This window comes from Chroicocephalus ridibundus, chromosome 21, assembly GCF_963924245.1.
Source record: "Chroicocephalus ridibundus chromosome 21, bChrRid1.1, whole genome shotgun sequence".
Taxonomy (NCBI): Eukaryota; Metazoa; Chordata; class Aves; order Charadriiformes; family Laridae; genus Chroicocephalus; species Chroicocephalus ridibundus.
The window spans coordinates 2,243,207-2,266,785 of NC_086304.1; the positions used below are offsets into that span (position 1 = coordinate 2,243,207).

General features: G+C 66.9%; 2 protein-coding genes across 11 annotated transcripts in view; both read right to left on the bottom strand.

Annotated features, from left to right (window-relative positions):
• Positions 1–962: 962 nt before the first annotated feature.
• On the bottom strand, positions 963–9,381 carry ANKRD35 (ankyrin repeat domain 35). 2 transcript variants are annotated; one of them, XM_063357345.1, is made up of 12 exons: positions 8,676–9,381; positions 6,976–7,106; positions 6,775–6,863; positions 6,438–6,502; positions 5,644–5,701; positions 5,452–5,522; positions 5,246–5,352; positions 4,151–4,314; positions 2,505–4,030; positions 1,474–1,563; positions 1,329–1,394; positions 963–1,156 (listed from the first exon to the last, which is right to left on the bottom strand). In XM_063357345.1, exons 1-12 carry the CDS (start codon positions 8,712–8,714, stop codon positions 1,097–1,099), a joined length of 2,466 nt encoding a protein of 821 aa, XP_063213415.1. In that variant the 5' UTR covers positions 8,715–9,381; the 3' UTR covers positions 963–1,096. The 2 variants fall into 2 exon arrangements, 1 of the variants encoding a protein (XP_063213415.1); XR_010073872.1 differs by lacking the exon at positions 963–1,156 and having other exon boundaries at positions 1,349–1,394; positions 2,505–2,863; positions 2,985–4,030.
• Positions 9,382–9,588: 207 nt separating this feature from the next.
• The window catches only part of ARHGEF2 (Rho/Rac guanine nucleotide exchange factor 2), a 28,336-nt gene continuing 14,345 nt past the window's right edge, over positions 9,589–23,579 (bottom strand). For 6 of the 9 annotated variants that reach the window (XM_063357331.1, XM_063357336.1, XM_063357338.1 and 3 more), the window contains 21 exons: positions 20,093–20,243; positions 19,566–19,633; positions 19,340–19,403; positions 18,974–19,103; positions 18,769–18,878; positions 18,537–18,683; positions 17,595–17,845; positions 17,363–17,488; positions 17,003–17,120; positions 16,637–16,894; positions 14,992–15,068; positions 14,741–14,910; positions 14,402–14,469; positions 13,214–13,405; positions 13,002–13,097; positions 12,847–12,914; positions 12,719–12,760; positions 12,554–12,604; positions 11,655–12,071; positions 10,325–10,514; positions 9,589–10,216 (listed from right to left, as the gene is read on the bottom strand). In XM_063357331.1, coding sequence (XP_063213401.1) covers positions 10,131–10,216; positions 10,325–10,514; positions 11,655–12,071; positions 12,554–12,604; positions 12,719–12,760; positions 12,847–12,914; positions 13,002–13,097; positions 13,214–13,405; positions 14,402–14,469; positions 14,741–14,910; positions 14,992–15,068; positions 16,637–16,894; positions 17,003–17,120; positions 17,363–17,488; positions 17,595–17,845; positions 18,537–18,683; positions 18,769–18,878; positions 18,974–19,103; positions 19,340–19,403; positions 19,566–19,633; positions 20,093–20,243 — 2,880 coding nt within the window. In that variant the 3' untranslated portion in view covers positions 9,589–10,130. Of the gene's footprint in view, positions 10,217–10,324; positions 10,515–11,654; positions 12,072–12,553; positions 12,605–12,718; positions 12,761–12,846; positions 12,915–13,001; positions 13,098–13,213; positions 13,406–14,401; positions 14,470–14,740; positions 14,911–14,991; positions 15,069–16,636; positions 16,895–17,002; positions 17,121–17,362; positions 17,489–17,594; positions 17,846–18,536; positions 18,684–18,768; positions 18,879–18,973; positions 19,104–19,339; positions 19,404–19,565; positions 19,634–20,092; positions 20,732–21,411; positions 21,634–23,579 lie in introns of those variants that run through there. The other 3 variants (XM_063357334.1, XM_063357332.1, XM_063357333.1) reach the window with 3 other exon arrangements.

A 23,579-nucleotide genomic window follows, 5' to 3' on the forward strand; every position in this document is an offset into this window, starting at 1 on the left:
AACTGGGGCTGTATGGGACCAGGATATACGGGACTGGGCTATATGGGACCGGGGCTGTGTGGGTCCGGGATATATGGGATCGGGCTATATGGGACCAGGGCTCTGTGGGGCCGGGATATACGGGACGAGGGCTATATGGGACCAAGGCTGTGTGGGGACAGGGGCTATATGGGACCAGGATATACAGGACTGGGCTGTATGGGATCGGGGCTGCGTGGGACTGGGATATACGGGACTGGGCTATATGGGACCAGGGCTCTGTGGGGCTGGGATATACGGGACTGGGCTATATGGGACCAGGGCTGTGTGGGACCGGGGCTATATGGGACCAGGGCTGTGTGGGGGCAGGATGTATGGGACCGGGATATACAGAACTGGGCTATATGGGACCAGGGCTGTAGTGGGGGGACGAGGCTATATGGGACCGGGGCTATATGGGACCAGGCTATATGGGACCGGCAGTATATGGGGCCAGGGCTGTGTGGGGCTGGGGCTATATGGGACTGGGGCTGTGTAGGACCGGGATATATGGGGCTGGGGCTTTGTGGGACCAGGACTATATGGGGCTGGGACTATATAGGATCGGGCTATATGGGACGGTGGCTGGGGGGGGAGCTGGAGCTATATAGGGCTGGGGCTGTATGAGACTTGGGGCTATATGGGAACAGTGCTGTGTGGGGCTGGGGCCCTATGGAACTGGGGCTGTGTGGGGCTGGGACAGTATAGACCCAGTGCACTATGGAGCTGACGCTGTATAGGGGCCGGTGCTGTATGGGACAGGGGCTATATGGGGACCGGCGCTGTGTGGGGCTGAGGCTATATAGGGCTGGGGCTTTACTGGGACCAGTGCTGGCCTGTGGTCTGCCCAGTCCTGGCCGGGGACGTGGTGGGGGTGACCGGGGCCCACGGTGGGTGCTGCGAGCCCTCCCGGGGTGTCCCCCCCCGCAAGTCCCCTGATGGGGCAGGACCCGCCACCTCGACCCTCCCCGGCTGCGGACGGGGACACGAGATGGGGACACGCGGCTTTTCCAGTTTAATGGCTTGGCGTGGGGTGTGTGTGGTGGGGGGGTGACGGGCCTGGCCCCCGTCCTGCCCCTCACTCCTCCGTCCGCAGGATCCGCAGCAGCATGGCGTGGACCCCCTCGTCCATGAAGCCCTGCGGGGAGGAGGGCTTTGCCGTGGGGCCGGATCCGGCCTCCCGTGGGGCACCCAGATTCGGTGCCGCTCTCCAGATTTGTATTTTTCCAGCCAAAAATTGTCATCCCACCCCCCGCCCCCCCCCTTCCCGCCCGTGTCACCCCGAAGGGAGGGGGAACGCGGGGTCCCACCTGGGCAGCATTGAGCAGGTGGGTCCTATAGATGGCCACGATGTCCCGGTGGTTTTTCTGCTGGACCTGGGGAGGAGAAGAGGAAGGTGGGGCGACGAAGAGGGTGCCAGCGGGTGACTGGCACCCACCGGGTGCTGGCACCCACCTCCAGCTGGAGCTGGAGCCGGGCGTTCTGGCTGCGGAGCCCCAGCACCTCCGCCGACAGCTTCTCCGTCTCCACCAGCAGCTTCTTCATCTGGGGGGGGGGAGGATATCAGGGCCGGGGGAGAAAGTCAGGGTGCTGGTGGGGACCGGCTGGTCCCCGTCACACCCCGGGGTTGTCCCTTTGGTTCCCGTCTGTTCCTGTCTGTGTGTGTGTGTGTGTCCCCCAAATCTGGCTGGGAGATGGACTTGGGTGGGAAGAAGCTCCTGGTCGCCCCAGAGGTCCCTGGGCAGCCCCCGGCCCCCCAGCTCCGGCTCCCCCCGGGAGGGTTGGTGTGAGGGGTGACGGGCAATGGCGGGGACAGAGAAGGGGACAGGGATGGGAAGGGGATGGCGAGGGGAAGGGGGTGGGGACAGCGATGGGGACAGATATGGGAGGGGGACAGGAGTGGGAAAAGGACGGCGATGGGGACAGTGATGGGGACAGATATGGGAGGGGGGTGGTGATGGGAAGGGGACGGTGATGGGGACGGTGATGGGAGAGGATGCTGATGGGAAGGGGACAGTGATGGGGACATCATTGGGGACGGTGATGGGAAGGGGATGGCAAGGGGGACACCAGTTGGAAGGGGACAGCAATGGAGACAATAATGGGAAAGGACAGTGATGGGAAGGGGACAGTGATGGGGACAGATATGGGAGGGGGGTGGTGATGGGAAGGGGACAGTGATGGGGACAGTAATGGGAAGGAGATGGCAATGGGGACAGTGATGGCAAGGGGACAGTGATGAGGACAATGATGGGGACAGTGATGGGAAGGGGACAGTGATGGGAAGGAGATGGCAGTAGGGACACCAATTGGAAGGGGATGGGAAGGGGAGGGTGATGGGGACAGCAATGGGAAGGGGACAGTGACAGTAAGAAGGTGTCAACGGGAAGGGGACAGCGATGGGAAGAGCGATGGGAAGGGGACAGCGATAGGAAGAAGGTGTCTATGGGAAGGGGTCACTGTCCCTGCCCGCCCGTGTCCCTTACCTTCGCGTCCTTGTCACGGCAGGCGCTGGCCAGCTCGCCCGTCCGGGCCCGCAGGTTGCCCACGCTGCGCTCCAGCCCCTGCGCCGTCTCCCGCAGCTCCCGCGCCTCCCGCTCCCGCTCGGCCGCCCGCGCCTCCGCCGCCCGCTTCGCCTCCGCCGCCGCCGCCCGCCACCTCCCGGCCTCGTCCCCCGCCACCTCCCCGGCCACCTCCCGGCCACACAGGGCGGCGGTGCCGGTGTCCCGCTCCGGCGCCACGCAGGGACCCACTGCCGTCCCCGGCTCCTCCACCAGTTGGCCCAGCACCCCCTCCGGCTCGCCTGGCGACCCGCCGTCCCTATGGGTGCCGTCACCTTCCATCTCTGCAACGAGTTGCAAGGCCTCGTGCTGGGACCTCACCAGCCCGTCCAGTTTGCGGTGCAGCTCCCGCAGGATGCCGGCATCGCCGGCGTCGCCCGCCGCCTCCCGCACCCTCTCGCCCACCCCGTCCCGCAGCGCCGCCAGCTCCCGCCGCTGCCCCGCCAGCCTCCGCCGCAGCCGCGCCGCCTCCTCCCGCTCGGCCGCCAGTTCCCGGGCCAAAGTAGCCGTTCCGGAACCTTCCGCTGCCACTTCGCTACCGGCGTCCCGCTCTTGCAGCCGCCGCAGCTCCTCCTGCAGCCGTTCCCGCTCCCGGCCCAGCCGGGCCAGTTCCCCCAGCAGCATCCCATTGCTCTCCTTCAGCTCCAGCAGCTCCTTCTCCAACCTCCCACCCTCCCGCGGCGGCTCCTCTTGGCTTTTCCCACACAGAACCGGCTCCGTGCCGTTCACCAGGCACTGGGAAGGCGCCGTCCCGGCGAGCGGCCGTGCCGGCTCCCGCCGGAGGTTTTCCAGGAGGACGCGGGATCCTTCGAGCATCTTGGCGTGGGTCTCGTCGGCGCGGCTCAGCGCCTGCTCCAGCCCCACCACCAGCTTCTCCCAAGCCACCAGGCTTTTCCGGACGGCGTCGGCCGACACCACCTCGTAGTGCAGTTTGCTCCGCAGGGCTTCCTCCACCTCCTTCCGCAGCCCCTTGCTCCGGATGACGGCGCTCGCCTTCGCTGCCCGCATTTTGGCACACTCCTCCCCCAGCCAGGTCAGGAACGGCGCCAGCGCCGGCACGCCGGCACCACCATCGAGCTGTGCCACGGATTGGTGTCCTCCATCCCCGTCTTCCTCGGCCATCATCCTCTTCCTCAGCTCCTCCACGTGCTGGGTCAGCAGGGCCAGGCAGGCGCCATCCTCATCCTCCGTCCCATCCCCGGCTTTGCCGCCAGGTAGGAGCCGCGCCAGCTCCCGCACCCGCTGCCGGATGCCGGCGGCGGCAGCCGCCAGCCGCTGGCATTCCCGCGTCTTCCTCACCAGCCGCTCCTGCAGCCGCAGCACAGCGCGCCCATCCTGCTGCTCTTCCTCCTCCTCCTCCTCCTCCTCTTCCTCACTGTCGCTGCTCAGCGTCCCCTCTCCCTGGCTTCCCACCCGCGGCGGGGGGTCGCCGGCACAGCCGGTGCCGTTCTCTGCCGGGCGGAAAAGAAACAACCCCCTTTTTCTTCCTTTTTTTCCCCAAAAATAAGCAGCCGGGCGAGGCCGGATGGGTGGTGGCGGGTGGGGGTGATGGCGGGGGGGGGGGGTCTCACCTCTCCCCCCGCCGCGGGCGCGACGCAGGAGCCGCCGCAGCGCCCGGCTGGGGGTGTGCGTGGCGTAGTGCCAGCGGTCCTCGTCCCCCACGGCCGCCCCGTGGCTCAGCAGCAGCTCGGCCGATTCCACGCTGCAGTGCTCGCAGGCCAGCGTCAGGGCCGTCCTGCGGGAGCGGTGACATGGTGACACAATGGCATGGTGGCACAGTGGCACCGTGACACAACAGTATAGTGGCTCGGTGGCACAATGGCTCGGTGGCACAATGACATGGTAGCATGGTGGCACAATGGCTCGGTGGCATGGTGGCACAATGGCTCGGTGGCACAATGGCATAGTGGCACGGTGACACAATAGTATAGTGGCACGGTGGCACAATGGCTCAGTGGCACAATGGCACAGTGGCACGGTGGCACAATGGCTAGGTGGCATAATGGCATAGTGGCACGGTGACACAATGGCATGGTGACACAATAGTATAGTGGCACGGTGGCACAATGGCACAGTGGCACAGTGGCACAATGGCTAGGTGGCACAATGGCATAGTGGCACGATGGCACAGTGGCACAATGACATGGTGGCATGATGGCTCAGTGGCATGATGGCACAATGACATGGTGGCACAATGCTATAGTGGCACGGTGGCACAATGACATGGTGGCACGATGGCATGGTAACATGGTGGCGCAATGGCTCGGTGGCACAGTGGCTCGGTGGCATAGTGGCATGGTGGCACAATGGCACGGTGGCATCGTGGCACAGTGGCTCAATGGCACAGCGCATGATGGCACGGTGGCCCAGTGGCATGGTGATACAATGGCACGGTGACGCAGTGCCATGGGTCCCTCCCCACCCCTTTTCCCCTCCCTCCCCGGGGACCGCTCTCCGCAGCGGTGGCTTCCCGCAGACCCTTGGGGACAGGGGACAGCACCAGAGCCGCCTTTGCTCGGGGCACCTCCGGGGTCCCCATGGAGCAGAGCCACCCAGCCTTCACCCCGGGCATGGGGGGGCAGAGCAGAGACACCCCCCCACCACCACCCCTCGCTGTCACCCCCAAATGTCCTACAGGTGTTCCCCCCGTCCCCGCGGCCACTCACTTCTTGTCCTTGTCGGCCAGGTTGGGGTCGGCCCCTCTCTGCAGGAGCTGGGCGCAGATGGCAGCGTGGTTCCCCCGCGCCGCCAGCATCAGGGGGGTCTGTCCGTGCTGGGGGGGGAACACGACGACACGAGGGGCCCGTCAGTCCCTGCCGTCCCCTGCCACCCCCTGCCACCCCCCCCCCCCCCTCCCCGGGTCCCCACTCACGGCATCGGTGACATCCAGGAGGGCCTCGTGGTCGCAGAGCAGCAGCACGCTGGAGGCGCAGCCCGAGGAGGCTACGGGGGGGGACACACATGGGGCGGGGGGGGTGTGTGTCAGGTGAGGCCCCCCCCCCCCCAGTAGGAGTCTTTGCTGTCCCCCCCAGTCCCCGCCTGGTTTGGGGTCCCCAGCACTCACCAGCCCAGTGCAGGGGGGTCCGGTTCTGCCCGTCCACGTGGCCCTCGTTGGCACCGTACTGGGGGGGACGGGGGGGGGACATGACAGCGGGCAGGGACCCTCCCCGGGTTGGGGACGGGACCCAGCGTCCTGCCCGGGCCCTCCCCAGCCCTGTTCCCATCGTCGTCCTCGTCCCTGCCTCCTCCACCCCCGTCCCTTGTCCCCATCCTCATCCCCCTCTGCATCCCTGTCCCCATCCCCATCCTTGTCCCCATCCTTGATGTATCTCCATCCCTATCTCCCTCCTTGTCCCCCTCTGCATCTCCATCCTCATTCCTGTCCCCGTCCCTGTCCTTGTCCCCATCCTCATCCCTATCCCCATCCTCATCTCCATCCTCATTCCTGTCCCCATCCCTGTCCTTGTCCCCATCCTTGATGTATCTCCATCCCTATCTCCCTCCTTGTCCACCTCTGCATCTCCATCCTCATTCCTGTCCCTGTCCCTGTCCTTGTCCCCATCCTTGACCTATCTCCATCCCTATCTCCATCCTTGTCCCCCTCTGCATCTCCATCCCCATCCCCATCCCTGTCCTTGTCCCCGTCCTTGTCCCTATCTCCATCCCTAGCTCCGTCCTCATCCCCCTCTGCATTCCCATCCCCATCTCTGCCCCTGTCCCTATCCCTGTCCTTGTCCCCATCCCTATCCCTGTCTCCATCCCTAGCCACGTCCCCAGCTCCATCCTCATCCTCTGCATCCCTGTCCCCATCCCCGTCCCCATCCTTGTCCCCATCCCTTATCCCATCCCGGCTCCTACCTGCAGCAGGACCTTGACGCACTGGGGCTGGCAGGCGATGGTGGCCAGATGCAGAGCGGTGCTACCTGCGAGACACCCGCGGGCTGGGCACGGGGACACTGGGGATACGGCCAGCGTGTGTGTATGTCCCCCCCGTCCCCAGGGGACGTCTCGCCTTGGGGACATCTTTCCCCGGCGCGGCAGGACAGGGCGCTCCCCCGGGGCTCGGTGCCTCGGGGTGCAGGTGTGGGGTACGCTCAGCCCTTCGCCGTCACCCCGAGGGGACACGGGGACCCTGTGGCTGTGTGTGCCCCCCCCTCCATGCCAGGCGGTGTCCCCACCGGTGTCCCCCACTTACCGTCATCGTTCTTCTCGTTGACGGGGGCCCCGTGGGCCAGCAGCAGCGTCAGGCACTCGGTGAGACCCCTGGATGCGGCCAGGTGGAAGCTGGAGGAGGGCGAGAGGTGGCTGCCACCGAGGTCCCTGTCTGTCACCCTGGGGACCCCCGTGTTGTATATGTGTGTCCCTCCCCGCCCCCCGCCCCCCGGGGGTGACGTACGCAGATTGTCCCACGGCGTTGAGCTTGGCGGGGCGGGCGGTTTTGCGGGAGGCGAGGGCGGCCACCCTGCCCACGTCGCCCTTCTCCACCGCTTCCAAAAGCTTCTGGTCCTGCTTGTTCCAGCTCTCAACCTGCGGGGGGGGAGGGGGGGGGCGGCCAGCAGCTCTGGGGGGGGCTGTAGGAAGGGGGACACCCCCCTCCCCCACCCTTCCTTCCCCTGCCCCAGAGGGGAAACTGAGGCACGGCTTCTCCACCAGGCAGAAAGACCACGGTGCGTTGGGGCTGAGCCCTCTCTTGGGAGGCGCGTCCCCGGGGCAGCGGCGCGGAGCCGTGCCTCAGTTTCCCCCCACCTCGCTGGGGACGGCCGGGCCCCCCCGGGGCCGGGCGCTGGGTGCCGGCCGGGGAAGGCGAGGCGAGGTGAGGCGAGGCAGGCGAGCGTGTCCCTGCCTGCGCCTGCCCGGCTGGTTTGTCGGGCTGCCACCGCGCCGTGTCGGGCCCCACCGCCGCGAGGGGCCGGGTGGGCAGCGGGGCCGGCGGTGGGATACGGCCGAGCACCGGGACCAGGCTGGGGGCAAGTGCTGGGGCCGAGCAGCGGGGCTGAGCGTCGGGACTGGGGTCGGGATCGGGATCAAACTGGGATCGGGGCTGGCAGCGGGGCTGGAACCGGGGTTGGGATTGCAGCCGGCGTCGGAGCTGGGATTGGGGTTGGGATTCAAACCGGCATCGGGGCTGGGATTGGGGCTGGAACTGGGGTTTAGGATTGCAGCCGGCATCAGAGCTGGGATTGGGATCGGGATCAAAAGGGCATCGGAGTTGGGACTGGGATTCAAACAGGCCATCGGAGCTGGGATAGGGGCTGCAGCTGGCATCGGAGCAGGCATCGGGGCTGGGACGGGGATCGGGATTGAGGTTGGGGCTGGGATTGGGATTGCAGCAGGCATCGGAGCAGGGATCGGGGCTGGGATTGGGGTCTGGATTGAGGTTGGGGCTGGCATCGGAGCAGGGATCGGGCAGGTGGCATCAGAGCAGGGATCGGGGCTGGGATTGGGGTCCCGATTGAGGTTGGGGCTGGCATCGGAGCTGGGATTGGGATTGCAGCCAGCAGCAGGGCTGGGATTGGGGTCGGGATGGGGGCTGACATCGGAGCTGGGATGGGGACTGTAGCCGGCATTGGGGCTGGGGCTGTGATTGCAGCCAGCATCGGGGCTGGGACTGGGGTTGGGATTCGATCCGGCATCGGAGCTGGGACAGGGGGTCAAGATCACAGCCAACATCGGGGCTGGCATCAGGGTCGGAATCGCAGCCACCACCGGGGCCAGGAGTGGGGTTAGGATCGGGGCTGGGATTGGATACAGGATTGGAGCTGGGATTGGGATTGCAGCCGGCATCGGGGCCGGGATCGGTTCCAGGATTGGGGCTGGGGTTGGGATTGCAGCCGGCATCGAGGCAGGACCGGCGCCGAGCCCCACGGCCGGCTGCGGTTGGGGGCCGGCTGGCAGCAGTGGGGCCGGAGCATCCCCTCACCCCAGATATGGCCGCACCCCCCCTTCTCCCCCCCACCCGGCACTGCGGCAGCACCCACGGGTGCAGGCAGGGCACCGTGGCTGGGTGTCACCCCCCCTCCACGGGGCGGGTGGGGAGGGGGGTCCCCAGCCCCGGGATGGGGGTATATGGGGGGGGGACGGGGACACGGGACTCACCGCCACCTGCGAGCTGGAGCAGGAGAAGATCCGCTTCATGGTAGCCGAGGCCGGGGGGTGGGGGGGTCGGAGGGGGGTCGGGACCCCCTGCCCCCCGCTGGGCCGGGGTGGATGCGGGTGCGACGAGCGTCGGAGGCGTGTGGGTCCGGGCGCTTCGGGTGCGCGTCCTCCGCCCCGTCACCTCCCCACGCCCGGGGCTGGCTCGCACCCAGCCCGGGCTTGTCCCGTCACCTCCCCGGGGACCTCCCGCTCGCCAGTTTCCCCGTCAGAGCCGGGAAAACCCTCCTCACTGTCCCCAGGTCCCGTCCCCCCCCCCCACCCGACCCCGGGCACCCCAGCCATGGGCACCCATCACCCTGGCGTCAGGCGCCGTGCAAAGAGCAGCCTGCTGAGAACAGACACACTCAGCTCACCCCGAGGGGACAAGGTAGGGACAGGCTGGGGACGCAGGACAGCTGTTGGGGGGGGTGGGGGGGAGTGTGTGTCACCCGCCACCGCTCTCCCACTGCGGGGGGCGGGGGGGGGACGACACACACCGATGGACGCAGGCGTCAGCTTGAGACCCGACGCGCTCGCCGCACGGCTGAGACCCCACGCGCTCGCCGCAGGCCACGGCCACAGCACCTCGCCCCTCCCACGTCGTGTCCCCACCCCGGGGTGCTGGATCCGGCTCTTGCCGCAGCCCCCTCCCCAATATCCCCCTGCCCCCCACCCCCCCACCCAGCCGCCCACCTGCACAGTTGGGTCCAAACTGGTCTTTTTAATTATTTTCCAATTTTTTTTTTTTTCTTTCTTCCTTTTTTTTTTTTTTTTTTTTTTTTTTTTACAGTTAAACCAAGGGGAACCAACCAACCGATTAAAACCACCTGTCCCGGCGGGCCCCCCCCCCCCACCCCCCCCCCAACCCGGGCAGCCCCCCCAAAAAACCAGGGTTGGGGGACAAGCTTTGGTAGAGACGGGCTCACCCTCGCTGGGGACGTCACTGCTGTCCCCGGGGGGGGGGGGGGGGTCGGGGGGGGGGAGAAGGGGAGAAGCCGCATCCTGCCCAACGCTGGGACAAACTGGGACCCCCCCACACACACACCCCCACCCCCCGGCCGCCTCCTCCCACCCCAAGACAACAAAATAAATAAATAAATCCCAGCAGAGCCGGGGGGGGGACATCGGTCCCAAACCGCTGTGTGTCGTTCCCCCCCCCCGCCCCGCCATTGGCTTGGAGGAGGGGAAGGGGCAACCGCACACCCCCCCCCCTTCCACCCCCCCAGCTCCATAAGGCTCCCACGGGAATAGCAGCTCCCCAAAACCCCCCCTGGGCGCCCCCCACCCGCTGTCCCCAACCGCCCCACGGCTGGATCCTGCCCCCAGCATCTCCTTTGGGGGGGGGGGTGGCGGGGGGGGAAGGGGGTGTCGTGGGGTGCTGGGGGGACCGGGGGGGACCGGGGCTGGAGCCGGTCCCTAACTGTCCGAGGAGCCCCCGTCGCCCTCCTTCAGCTCCTGGCTGTTCTCCACCTCCTCGGGAATATCCTGCATCCTCAGGAAATCTATGGAAAAACACCCGGTTAATCCTCCCCCCGCCCCCGGCGCGGGAAAAGTGGGTGCCCAGGGCTGGCTCCCGCCCTCCCCCCCCCGGCCCCATCGCGGGGACCCACCTCGGGGGCTGGCGGGGGGGGAGTGGTGGCTCCCCAAGGCCTCGTCCTCCAGGAGCACATCCAGGGAGTCCTCGCCGTCCCGCAGCCGGTCGGGGTCGCCCCCCCGGTAATCCAGCTCCTCCCGGGGGCAGGGGGCGAAGGCGGGGTGGTGGAAGGAGAGGCTGGCGGGGTGGGGGCTGTGGCTCAGCTGCTGAGAGGGAAGCGAGATGTTGGGGGGGGGGGGGGGTGGAGGGTGGAAATCAGGCCTGAGCCCCCACGGCCCCCCCCCCAACCCGTAGGGGCTGAGGCCAGATGCACTCGTGTCATGCATGAGCGCGTCCTTCCCACCCCCCGAGGCCCCAGAGCCGGATGAGCTGAGGCCGGACACACTTGTGTCACGCATGAGTGCATCCTTCCCACCCCACCCCCCCAGGCCCCGTCACCTCCTGAGGCCCCAAAGCCAGATCAGCTGAGGCTGAACACACTCATGTCATACATGAGTTCATCTTCCCCCTACCTCAGGCCCCAAACCCAGGTGAGCTGAGGCTGGACACACTCGTTCCACGCATGAGCACATCTTTGACCCCCCCCACCGCTGCCTCCCTGCACCCCAAACGCAGGTGGGCTGAGGCCAGATGCACTCATGTCATGCATGAGCACATTCTTCATCCCCGGCCTCCCAAGGCCCCCAGCCCGGTTGGGCTGAGGCTGGACAGACTCATGCCACGCACGAGCACATCTTCCTCCCCTCCCCAGGCCCCAAACCTAAGTGGGCTGAGGCTGGATGCACTCGTGTCATGCACGAGCACATCCTTCCTTCCCCCGCTCACTGCCTCCCTGCACCCCAAACCCTGCTGGGCCGAGGCCGGATGCACTCATGTCATGCATGAGCACATCTTTCCACCCCCACCATCCCCTCCCAGCACCGCAGACCCAGGTGGGCTGAGGCTGGATGCGCTCATGTCATGCATGAGCACATCTTTTTCCTCCCCAAGCCTCAAACCCTGCTGGGCTGAGGCCGGACCCAAATCATGCCACGTATTGGCACATCTTTTTCCCCTCCCCAGGCCCCAAACCTAAGTGGGCTGAGGCCGGCCACAACTCACGACATGTATTAGTATATCTTCCCCTCCCCTGTCAAGCCTCAAACCCGGCTGGGCTGAGGCCGGCCACAACTCATACCATGTATCAGCACATCCTTCTCCCCCCCAAGCCAGAAGCCCAGGTGGGCTGAGGCCGGCCACAACTCATGCCACGTATTAGCACATCTTCCCCCCCGGCAAGCCACAAACCCAGGTAGGCTGAGGCCGGCCACAACTCATGCCACCCCTGAGCCTACCCTCCCCGCTACCTGTGGCGGGGTGAAGCTGAGATAGAGCGCGTCGCCGGCCGGCAGACTCCTCCGCCGCGGGTCGGTCCCCCGGCGTCCCCGCGCGCCGCCCTCCTGCCGCAGGGCCCCCAGCTGCCGCCGGGCCTCCTCCAGCTCCCGCTCCAGCCGGGCCCGCTCCTGCTCGCTGTCCCGCAGCCGCGTCTCCAGCCCCGCCGCCTCCTGCGCCCGCTCCTGGCAGAGCTGCCGGCACCGGCCCAGCTCCTCCTGCAGCAGCCCGTGCTGCCGCTGCAGCAGCGCCAGCTCGCTGGTACCCGCCTTCTCGCCCGCCCGCGCCCCCGCCTCGGCCAGGGCCGGCTGGGACCCCCGGCGGGACAACGGCTTCTCCGGCCCCTCCTGCAGCTGCAGCTCCAGCAGCGTGTCCTGCTGGCTGACCACCGCCTGCGGGGGGGACGGACGGCAGGGTGGGCAGGGGGCGGGCAGAGGGTGGGCAGGGGGATGCGGGCAGGGGGATGCAGGCAGGGGGATGCAGGCAGGGGGACGGATGCGGGCAGGGGGACACGGGCAGGGGGACACGGGCAGGGGGACAGATGCGGGCAGGGGGATGGATGTGGGGGGCAGATGTGGGCAGGGGGACACAGGCAGGGGATGGATGTGGGCAGGGGGATGGAGGCAGGGGGACGGATGCGGGCAGGGGGACGGATGTGGGGGGCAGATGTGGGCAGGGGGACACGGGCAGGGGATGGATGCGGGCAGGGGGATGTAGTCAAGGGGCACAGATACAGGCAGAGAGACGCGGGCAGGGAGATGTAGGCAGGGGATGAATGCGGGCAGGGGATGAATGCGGGCAGGGGGATGGATGCGGGCAGGGGGATGGATGCCAGCTTGTCCCCCATCCCCCTCCTCCCCGCGGTCCCACCGACCTGGAGCCCGTGCAGGAGGCCGTAGAGGTTCACCAGCCGCTGGTTGATCTCCTGGGGAGCAGAGGGCGGAAGGTGAGCCCCCGTGACGCGGGGTGGGGAAACTGAGGCACGTCGGCACTGCAGGGAGGGAGCCGGCTCTCTCTCCCCCGTCCCGCCCCCCCTTACCTCCTGGGGTACCCGCTGCAGGACCTGGTTGCCGTTCCCGTCCTATGGAGAGAGAACAGTGACACCGCCGTGGCCGCGGCACGGGGTGGGGGTGTCCCCCCCCGGGTGTCCCCCTGCACCGTGCTCACCCGCTGCCCGGCGTCCGAATCCGCCCTGCAGAACTCCAGGGAGCCATTGAAGCTGCCGACGTCGCCGTCTGTGGGGAGAGGCAGGGGGTGAGCCCCACCGCGGCCCCGGGGGACCCCGAGCTGGGCACAACCCCGTCCCCTGTCCCCCATCTTACTGCTGGCGCCGGGGCTGGGGCAGCTCTCGGCCTCGGCGAGGTTATTCTGGTCCCGGTCGCGTCCGACGCATGTGAAAATCTCCTTGAGGCACTCCACTGCAGGGAAGCGCAGGATGAGGCCCGCGCCACGGCGGGGACCCCAGCCCGGCCCCCTGCCTCAGTTTCCCCAAGCGGAGCATCACCATCCCGGAGCAATCCCGGACCACCCGCACCTTCCCGGATGGCGTCGTGCATCAGCTTCTCCCCGCGGGAGCCCTCGGCGGAGTCGGAGTGGAAGAGGGTGCGGGGGGCCAGGGTGGGCGAGGGCTCCTCGCAGCCGCTGGCCAGGGCCAGCATGTCGGCAAAGAGCCCCACCTTCTCCTCCAGCAGCGCCGAGATCTTCCGGTCGTGTTGCAGGATACGGTCTGCGGGGAGAGGATGAGCGGGGATGGGGGGGGGACGAGCGGGGATGAGGGACAAGGAGGGACAGGGGGGTGAGCAGGGTTGGGGGGTACGAGCGGGGATCGGGGGGACAAGAAGGGATTGGGGGGACGAGCAGGACAGGGATGAGCAGGGATGGAGAGGATGAGCGGGGATGGGGGGACGAGCAGGGATGGAGAGGATGAGCAGGGATGGGGGGACGAGCAGGGATGGGGGGACGAGGAGGACAAGGGGAACAAGGAGGGATGGGGGGACGAGGAGGACAGGGATGAGCAGGGATGGGAACTAGCAGAGATGGGGGGGACGAGCAGGGACAGGGGGGACAAGGAGGGATGGGGGGATGAGCAAGGACGGGGGGATTAGCAAGGATTGGGGGGGACGGGCAGGGATGGAGAGGATAAGCAGGGATGGGGGGGACGAGCAGGGATGGGGGGGATGAGAAGGACAGGGATGAGCAGGGATGGGGGGGAACGAACAAGGATGGAGGGGGATGAGGAAGGATTGGGGGGGACGAGCAGGGACAGGGGGGACACGGAAGGATGGGGGGGACAAGGAGGGATGGGGGAATGAGCAGGGATAGGGGGGATTAGCAAGGATTGGGGGGGACGAGCAGCGATGGGGGGGACAACGAGGGATGGGGGATGAGCGGGAATGGGAGGGATGAGCAGGGACGGGGGAAAAAGCAGGGATGGGGGGGTGAGCAAGGATTGGGGGGGACGGGCAGGGACAGGCAGGGATGGGGGGACAAGCAGGGACGGGGGGGAAGAGCAGGGATGGGGGGGGATGAGCAGGGATGGGGGGGGTGAGCAAGGATTGGGGGGCATGAGCAGGGATGGGGACGAGCAGGGTTGGGGGGGACGGGCAGGGATGGGGGGCGATGAGCAGGGAGTGACAAGGACGAGAAGGGTCTGGGGAAGACGAGCAGGGAGGGGGGGGTGACAAGCAGGGAAGGGGGGGACGACAACAGGGATGGCACCCACCTTTCAGCTTGCGTAAGGACGCTTCGATCTCCGTCTCGATCAGGGGAAAGTCCTGGCGGCTGGGGCAGCTGGAAGGAAGGGACGAGGCGGCAGGGGGGGGTCAGAGCCAGGACACCCCCCTCCGCCCCCCCCCCCCCAACCCTACCACCCCATCACACTGCGGTCGCCCTTCCCACCGGCCGCATCCTGCCAAGGCTCGGGGGACTCAACCCGGAGCTGCGTCCCCCTTCCCGCTCCCCATCGCCCACCCTGTGGCCCTGGGGACACCCCCCCCCCCCCCGGCAAAAAATCATCACACACACACCCCCCACCCCCCTGAAACCCGCGGCTGCCACTCACAGGCTGACCGTCTGCTGGATGACCTTCATCCAGTTGTTGCGGTCGTCGCGGGAGGCGGCGTGGACCTCGTACATCTCCGGCGGCGCCGCGCTGAGCAGGAACATCCCCTTCTCCTGGTTGGCGATATCCCGCACGATGAGGTTTTGCAGGGAGATGACGGCCGGCTTGTCCTGCGGGACAGGGGACAGGGTCAGAACGTCACCCCAGACGCAGTTTTGGGGGGGGGGGGAGGTCAGGGGATGGCGGCTCACCAGCATGGGGAAGGTGTATTTCTGGTCCTTCTCTTGCAAGAAGATGAGGACGTCGGTCATCAGCAGCACCAGGACATCTGGGAGGGAGCGCGGGGACGTGAAGATGCTGGGGTGGGGGCCGGGCGGTGGCGTGTCCCACCCCGCAGAGCCCCAGGGCCCCCTTAGTCCCAAGGCTGCCGCCAAATTCTGCCAGGAGGGTTGAGGGCCTCCTGGCACCCTGATCCCTGGCATCTCCACCCCCAGGTACCTCCAATCCCTTGGCACCCCCATCTCCTGGCATCCCGATACCCCCATCATCGTCATACCCGGGTACCCTCATCCCCTTGTACCCCCATCCCCTGGCACCCCAGTCCCCCAGCATCCCCAAACGCAAGTACCCTCATCCTCTGGCATCCTCCATCCCTGTTGTCCCTGGCACTGTAGTCCCTGGAAGCCCCAACCTCAGGTACCTCCAATCCCCTGGTAGCCCCATCCCACAGCACCCTGGTCTCCCAGTTTCCCTCTGGTAGCCCCATCCCACAGCACCCTGGTCTCCCAGTGTCCCCATCCCCTGGTACCACCATCCCACAGCACCCTGGTCTCCCAGTGTCCCCATCCCCTGGTACCCCCATCATCTCCATCCCCTGGTACCACCATCCCACAGCACCCTGGTCTCCCAGTTTCCCTCTGGTACCCCATCCCACAGCACCCTGGTCTCCCATCATCCCCATCCCCTGGTCCCCTCATCATCCCCATCCCCTGGTACCCCCATCCCACAGCACCCTGGTCTCCCAGTGTCCCCATCCCCTGGTAGCCCCATCCCACAGCACCCTGGTCTCCCAGTGTCCCCATCCCCTGCTACCCCCATCCCACAGCACCCTGGTCTCCCATCATCCCCATCCCCTGGTACCCCCATCATCTCCATCCCCTGGTACCACCATCCCACAGCACCGTGGTCTCCCAGTTTCCCTCTGGTACCCCATCCCACAGCACCCTGGTCTCCCATCATCCCCATCCCCTGGTCCCCTCATCATCCCCATCCCCTGGTAGCCCCATCCCACAGCACCCTGGTCTCCCAGTGTCCCCATCCCCTGGTAGCCCCATCCCACAGCACCCTGGTCTCCCAGTGTCCCCATCCCCTGCTACCACCATCCCACAGCACCCTGGTCTCCCATCATCCCCATCCCCTGGTACCCCCATCATCTCCATCCCCTGGTACCACCATCCCACAGCACCCTGGTCTCCCAGTATCTCCAACCCCAATACCCCCATCATCCCCATCCCCTGGTACCCCCATCCCACAGCACCCTGGTCTCCCATCATCCCCATCCCCTGGTACCCCCATCATCTCCATCCCCTGGTACCACCATCCCACAGCACCTTGGTCTCCCAGTTTCCCTCTGGTACCCCATCCCACAGCACCCTGGTCTCCCATCATCCCCATCCCCTGGTCCCCTCATCATCCCCATCCCCTGGTACCACCATCCCACAGCACCCTGGTCTCCCAGTTTCCCTCTGGTAGCCCCATCCCACAGCACCCTGGTCTCCCAGTGTCCCCATCCCCTGGTACCTCCGTCATCCCCGTCCCCTGGCATCTCCATCCCCCAGCACCCTGGTCCCCACCCCCAGCACCCCAGTGTCCCCCTCCAGCACCCCAGACCCCCACCTTTGAAGCGCCCGGCTGCCGTCTTCCAGAGCATGCAGCCGCTGTGCACCAGCTTACGCCGCAGGAGCTCGTCCTTGCCGAAAACGCCGGCGCGGCTCTCCCAGGGCAGCTGCACCTTGGCCCGGCCGTCCACGCGCCGGTAGACGTCCCACAGCCGCGCGTTCATCTCGCACGTGTGCACCTCCTCGTTGATGGAGGAGATCAGCTCCTTCACCAGCTTCAGCGCTCGCGACAGGTCCGCGGAGTCGCCCTCGTTGTCTGGGACGAAGGGTTGGGGCAGGGGGAAACGCGGTCAGGGCTGGACGACCCCCCCCGCCCCCAGCACAGACAGCCCCCCGCATTGCTCGCCCGCCCCAGGCTCGTTACCTTTGGAGTTCTTCAGGATGCGCTCGATGAGCACCGGGTACTTGGTGATCCTCTGCGTCACCAGCAAGATGCACTCGGGCACCCCGTGACGGCGCAGCAGCGGGGACCGTGTCATCCTCTGCCCGGCCCGGAGGGAGGGAAGGAAGCACAGGGCACCCCGTGAGCAACGGCCACCCCGCCCCGGGGCCCATAACCACGTTAAGAGGCATTCGGGAGAGCCGCGCGGGTGGGGAAACCGAGGCACGGAGCTGGCAGAAGGGTCTCGCTGCAGGGCACGAAGCCCGGGAGCCCGCAGGGAGACACCGACCCCCGTCCCGGGGGTTCCCCCCCGGAGCCATGCTGGGGGGGTTGGGCGCTCACCCGGATGAACTGCTGGAAGCGCTTGTCGCGGGCGAGCAGGTCCTTGTACTCCTTCACGGCTTTGGTGTGCTTGCTGCAGAACTCCGAGTAGGCTTTCCTCATCTGCTCCGCGCTGGCACCCGAAAACTGGCCGGGGGAGGGGGGGGTGGTGGAAACAGGGGACATCAGTGAGGCCACCATACCACCCCCCCGCCAGCACCCGCTGGCTCAGGTGGCCCCGCACCATCCCCACCTGGTTGACGAGGATGTCCCCCAGCCGGTTGATGACGAAGTTCTTGTTGCTGTCCTGGGCCAGGGACTCCCTGCGCCGCTCCAGGAGCTGCGCCAGGAACCGCTCGTGGATCTGGCTCAGCTCGTCCACGCAGGGGAAGATCTTCTGCACCGCGGCCGGGTCCATCTGCAGGTCCTCCAGCATGGCCTTGCGGAACATGTTGGCCATGATCTTCAGCGTGCGGACGTGGTGGATCTCCGTCTGGATCAGCTCTGCGGCGGGTGAGAGGGGACAGCCACCGCGGCGGGTCCCAGCCTGCCCTGTGCCGTGGGGACACCACCTCACCCTGTCCCCCCCACCTCCCCGTGTCCCCCACCTCTGCATCCCCGTCCCTGCAGCTCTGACCCATCCCTGTGTCCCCTACCCTGTCCCCGTGTCCCCCATCTCTGCACCCCTGTCCCTGCAGCTCTGACCCATCCCTGTGTCCCCTACCCTGTCCCTGTGAGCCCATCCCTGCATGTCTGACCTGTCCCCATGTCCCCTACTCTGTGTCCATGTCCCCATCTCTTCGTGCCCATCTCTGACCTGTCTCTGTGTCCCCTTGTCCTGTCCCTGGGTCTCTCATCTCTGCATCCCCATCCCTGCTTCTCTGACCCATCCCTGTGTCCCCTACCCTGTCCCCGTGTCCCCTACCCTGTCCCCACATCCCCCCCCCGCTCCTGCACCTCTGACCCATCCCTGTGTCCCCCATGCCTGTGTCCCTTACTCTGTCCCCATGTCCCCCATCCCTGCGTCCCCTACTCTGTCCCCACGTCCCCCATCTCTTCATCCCTGTTCCTGCATCTCTGACCCATCCCTGTGTCCCCTCCCCTGTCCCTACATCCCCATGTCACCCCAGCACCCCGTCCCCCTGGGTCCCCTCCCCGTCCTGCCGGTCCCGGCCGTCCCCCCGCAGCCGCCCACCATAGATGACGTCCTGGCGCTTCATGACGTCCATCTTGTGCTGCTGCAAGTAGCTGTTGTCCACGGCCAAGCTCCACGAATCCGCCTCGAAGTCCTTCCCGTCCGTCTCGAAGTCGCTCATCAGCTGGTTGAGGATGACGTCGGGGCCTGCGTGGGAGGGCGGTGAGCGCCCTGTGTCCGTCCCCCCCCGGCCACGCCGCGCCCCGTGTCCCCAACCCCACTGAGTCCCCACCTTCGTCGATGAGCGACTCCACGGAGAGCGTGCGGTTCCGCATGTTGAGGGAGTCCGTGGACTGGGACAGGATCCGCCGTATCCCCAGGGGAGACTCATCGTTGAACGTCCTGGGAGGCGAGGGGGACACGACATGATGGTGACACTGTGGGGACACCCCCAGAGCCCCGTTTCTGCTCCCCCCCACCCTTTCCCCCCCTCTTACCCTGCGATGTTGGTGGTGGAGACGCTCTTGGAGAGGGAGAGGGAGGGTCGGCCGCGGCGGGGGCCCAGCAGCGTCTGGCGGAAGCTCTCCGAGGGGTAGATGGCCGAGTTGGGGCGCTCCCGGATGGCGGCTGGGGAGGGGGGGGGGGACACTGGGGAGTCAACACCATGGCCCCCCCCAGCACCCACGGGGGATACCCCTATAGACCATCCCCACACGGGGACGTGTCCCCCAACCCGCCCTGGGGCCAGGGGGGGCACTTGGCCCTGCCCCGACACCTCGGGGGGGTGGGGGTGGGGGGAAGGGCTGTCCTCCCCCATTCTCCCCCCCCGTCCCCCCCCAGCCAGCACATCGCACCCCACTCACTTTTATTGCGCAGCGAGACTGACTGCAGCGCCGAGCTGTTCTTCAGCAGCGCGGCTTTCTGTTGCTGGGGGAGGGAGCGGAGGCGTCACGGCGGGTGTCAGCGTCCCCGTGTCACCCACCTTCCCCCCCCTACCCCCTCTCCCGCCCCCCCTCAAAAAAAACCCCATCCTGGAGCAGCTGAGACCGGCCAGCTCATGTCACTTGTTGCAGCCGGGCAGGCACTCACCTTCTGCTTCACCTTGGTGCAGTTGGGCAGCGTGTCCTTGCAGCGGTTGTGGATGGTGACGTTGCAGGCTGGGGGGGGGGACACACAGGGAGAGGTGTCGGCACGGCCACCCCCGGAGACATCAGGGGGGAGCCGCCATCGCCGGAGCGACGGGAGCAGATGCGGGGGGAATCCGGGCGGACGCGGGCCACGCCGGGAGCCGCAGCTGCCGGGGAGCAGCTGAGCCGCCGCGGTGCCGCTGAGACACCCCCCCACCACCACCACCATCCCCCCCCAACCCCGCAGGATGCGCCCCCCCCGCCCCGCCAGCCCGGTGCCACGGCACCGCGGCATCGCCCGCAGCGGGGGAGCCGGGCCGGCGTTTGCCAAGATGCCTCGGAGAAACCATCTCCGTGAGCATCCCCTGCTCCGCGGCGTGAATCCCCGGAGCCGAATCGGGACCAACCGGCCGCTTGCTGCGGGCACGGCAGTGCCCGCCTGGCAACGCCGCCCCGGCAAAAGCCGCCGGCGCCGTTTCGGCTACTCACTGGGGCAGATCAGAGCTTCCTTGGCCGTGATGCTCTTGTTGCAGGCGAAGCACATGGTCATGCCGGAGACGGTGATGGTGGTGAAGAGGTGGCCGTTGGTGTAGCGGGCGTCCTTCTCCTTGCCCTCCTTCATCTTCTCCTTCTCCTTGTTCTGCCCGGAGAGATGCGACGGGCGCCTGAGGGGGCTGCGGCACGGGGGGCGCCCGCCGGCACCCCCCGGCACCCCCCCAGCTTGCTTCGGCACGCGGTTCATGGTTGCGGGGAGCCGGGGGTGACGTGGGACCCCCCGGTCCGCCCCGATGCTGGGGGGGTCCTGCCACCCCGAGGAGGGGAGGACGGGGAGGCGAGCGGCTGGGGAGAAGCCACCCCGATCGCTCCGCTCGCCCGTGCTTCCCATCATCCCATAACCATGACAACCGGGTGGCTGCGGGAGAAATCCCCCCCCGCCCCAGTACACGTCGTGTGTCCCCCACCCGGCACCGCAGCCGCCAGCCCCAATGGGGACGAGATGCGGGGGCCGCGGTGGGGGGGAGGTGACGATGCTCCCCGGCACCCACGGGGGCTGGGGACATCGCCAGAGCATCGCAGCCGGCAGCCCTGCGCCTTCCCACCTCCGCTTTTTATCCAAAGTGGGTATTTTCACCCTTTTTCCCCCAAAATGGGGGTTCGGAAGCCAGCTGCCCCCCATGGAGTGGGGGGGGGGGGGGGGGGGGTTGGGGGCTGGTTTAGGGACCCCGGTGCCACCGGCAGCTCGCCATGGTTTTCCCCTCCTGGAAAAGGGGAGCAAGCCGGCGTCATCCCGAGCATCCTAAAGGCGGCCGCTCCCTCCTCGGACCCCCCCACTCTGTGCCCCGACCGGCACAGAGCTGCCTTTGTGTATCCCCCCCCCCCCGCCCCCCCCCCCCCAACATGGCACCCGGCCGTGCCTGGCACCGGGGCACCCACCAAACAGACCCTTCTCCGCGCCAGCCCCCCGAAAACGACGGTGCTTTGGGTCCCCGATCCCCTTTCCCGCAGCCCGGCGATGCCAAGGGTGTTGGGGGGGGGGGGGGGTCCCCAGCTTCCATCCCTGCTCCCGACCCCCCCCCCAGCAGGGTGGGCAAGAGGCCGAGCCCCCCCCCCAGGGAGGAGCCAGGCAGGTGGGGAGGAAGGTGAGGAAGACCACGGGAGCCCACGGGACAGGAGGGGGGCTGAGCAGAGCATCCCCCCCACCCTGTGGTCCTCAAGGAGGGGTGACACGGGGGGGGGGGGGGGGGCGGGGGGGGGTACGACAGGGATCACCCACAGCCGGGGAGGGGGGGTGGGTCTCGGGCGCTCACCCGCTCTCCGCAGAGGGGTCCCTCCACCTCCCCGTCCGCCGGGAACGGGGCGCAGGAGCAGCAGCACATCCCGGCCCCGCGGCCCCCCCGGACCCCCCCGGCCCCGGCCCCCAGCCCGGTCGGGAGGGAGCGGCGCCCGCCGAGCCTCCGGCCACAACATCTGCCCCGCGATTGTTCCCGGGCCTGGGCTTTTGCTTCGCTTTTTTCTTTGCTTCCCCCCCCCCCACCCCCCGCTTTTTTATTTTTTTCCTGGTTTTGTTTTGTTTTGTTTGTTTGCTTTTACTTTTTTTTTTTGCCCCTCTTTTTTTTTTCTTTCCTTTCTTTTTTCCTTTTTCTTTCCTTTTTTTCTTTGCTTCCCTTTTTTGTCTTTTTCCCTTTCCTTTCTTTTTTCTTTGCTTTCCTTTTCTTTTGCCTTTTTTTCTGCTTTCCTTTTTTTTTTGCCTTTTTTTCTGCTTTCCTTTTCTTTTGCCTTTTTTTCTGCTTTCTTTTTTTTTTGCCTTTTTTTTCTGCTTTCCTTTTATTTTGCCTTTTTTTCCTGCTCTCCTTTTTTTTTGCCTTTTTTTCCTGCTCTCCTTTTTTTTTTTGCCTTTTTTTTCTGCTATCCTTTTTCTTTTTTTTTTTCGCTTTTCTCCCTCTTTTTTTTTATTCTTCCTTTTCCTCCCCTTTTTTCTTTTTCCTCCACTTTTCTTCCCTTTTCCTCCGGTTTTTATTTTATTTTTTTTCCCTTTCCCTCCCCTTTTCTTTCTTTCCTTTTTCCAATTCGGCTTTTTTTTTTTTTTTTAAGTATTATTATTTTTTCCTCCCTCTTGTTTTGTCCCGGCCGCGCTCTCCCCCCGCAGGGACCCGGCGGGGCTCCGGCCGCCCCCCCCCCCGCGGCTGCTCCAGCCCCGGCCCCGCCGCAGGAAACCGAGCGGCCGCCACACAAAGGCGGGAGGCGACTCCCCTTCCTGCCGCCGCCGTCCCCCCCCCCCGCCCCGCCACCGGCTCCCACCACCCGCCCCGGACCCCCAAACCCTTCCTGGGGCCCCCGACCCGGCCCCCCACCCCGCAGAACGCCGGGGTCCCCCCAGTCAGGATCCCCCCCACCCTGCCTGGCTCCCCCCCACCCTCGGAACCCCCCCCCTCTCCACAGCAAGCTTGGGTCCCCCCCACCCCACAAAGGCCACACTTTGGGGGGGGGGCACAACGGTGCCACTGGGTGACGGTGCACCCCACCAGGCTTCAGCATCGCCCCTGGAAGTATTTTGGGGGGGGGGGGGGGGAACATGACACGCAGCACCTTGCCGGTCTATAGAAGGGAGAGTGCGTGGCGGTAGGAAGGGGGGGTCTTGGGGGGGGGCTGGGGGGGATTTGGGGGCCCAGAGGCCCGAGGGGCTCCGGCTGCCCACCGGGGACGGGAGCGGGGGGGCGCATTTTGGACCGGGACCCTCCAACGGCCCCCCCGAAATCCAGCCTAGTGAGGGACAAAAGGCCCCCCCACCATGCCAGATCGTGGCGGGGGGGGGCACAGAGGGTCTCTGTGCCAGTGGGACACTGAGGACACAGCCTGGCACAGCAAGGGGTGACCGGGGCTGGGGGGGGGGGACACAGTGACCCCCACCCAGCCCCGGGCACCTGGGTCCGACAGTGGGTTTGGGGGTGTCGGGCTGCACCCCACAGCCGGGGGGGGGGGACATCGGAGGTGGCATCCGAGCCACCGCGTGGTTGTAAATACCCTGGGGCGGGGGGGGGGGGGGGAAGAACCAGCAGCCGTAACCCCCCCAAAAAACACTCGCTGTGGCTGGGAGCCCCCAAACCCCAGCGGTGAACCCCAATACACGCCCCCCCCCTCTTCCCCCCCCCCCCCCACCAGCATCACCCCAAAACCCACCGAAACCCCCGGCACAAAACCAGCCGTTGACCCAAATCCCCGGCCTGGGGCACCCCGGCTGCTGCGGGAGGAGGGGTTCAGAGGGTCCCGTGTGTCCCCCCCCCCCGGTGCTGGTGGGGAGCAGAAAGTTTCTCTTCTTTAAGCAGAAATTGAGGGGGGGGGGTGTTGGTATAATTTTTTTTTTCCCCCGGGTGGGTGTATTTCTGCTGGCACCGCCAAGCCCAAGATAGCCCAGTTCTGTTCCTGCGCGACAACGCGCCCCCGCCAACCTCCGCACCCAAAAAACTCCCCCCAGACC

Excerpts from the sequence above, each read along its gene's own strand:
- ANKRD35 (XM_063357345.1), bottom strand. The coding sequence starts at position 8,714 with ATGAAGCGGATCTTCTCCTGCTCCAGCTCGCAGGTGGCG. Across the intron at positions 5,702-6,437 it reads GCGTCAAGGTCCTGCTGCAG|TACGGTGCCAACGAGGGCCA; the intron begins GTAGGAGCCGGG and ends CGTCCCCCCCAG. Across the intron at positions 4,031-4,150 it reads CGCCCGCGGCGGGGGGAGAG|AGAACGGCACCGGCTGTGCC; the intron begins GTGAGACCCCCC and ends TCCGCCCGGCAG.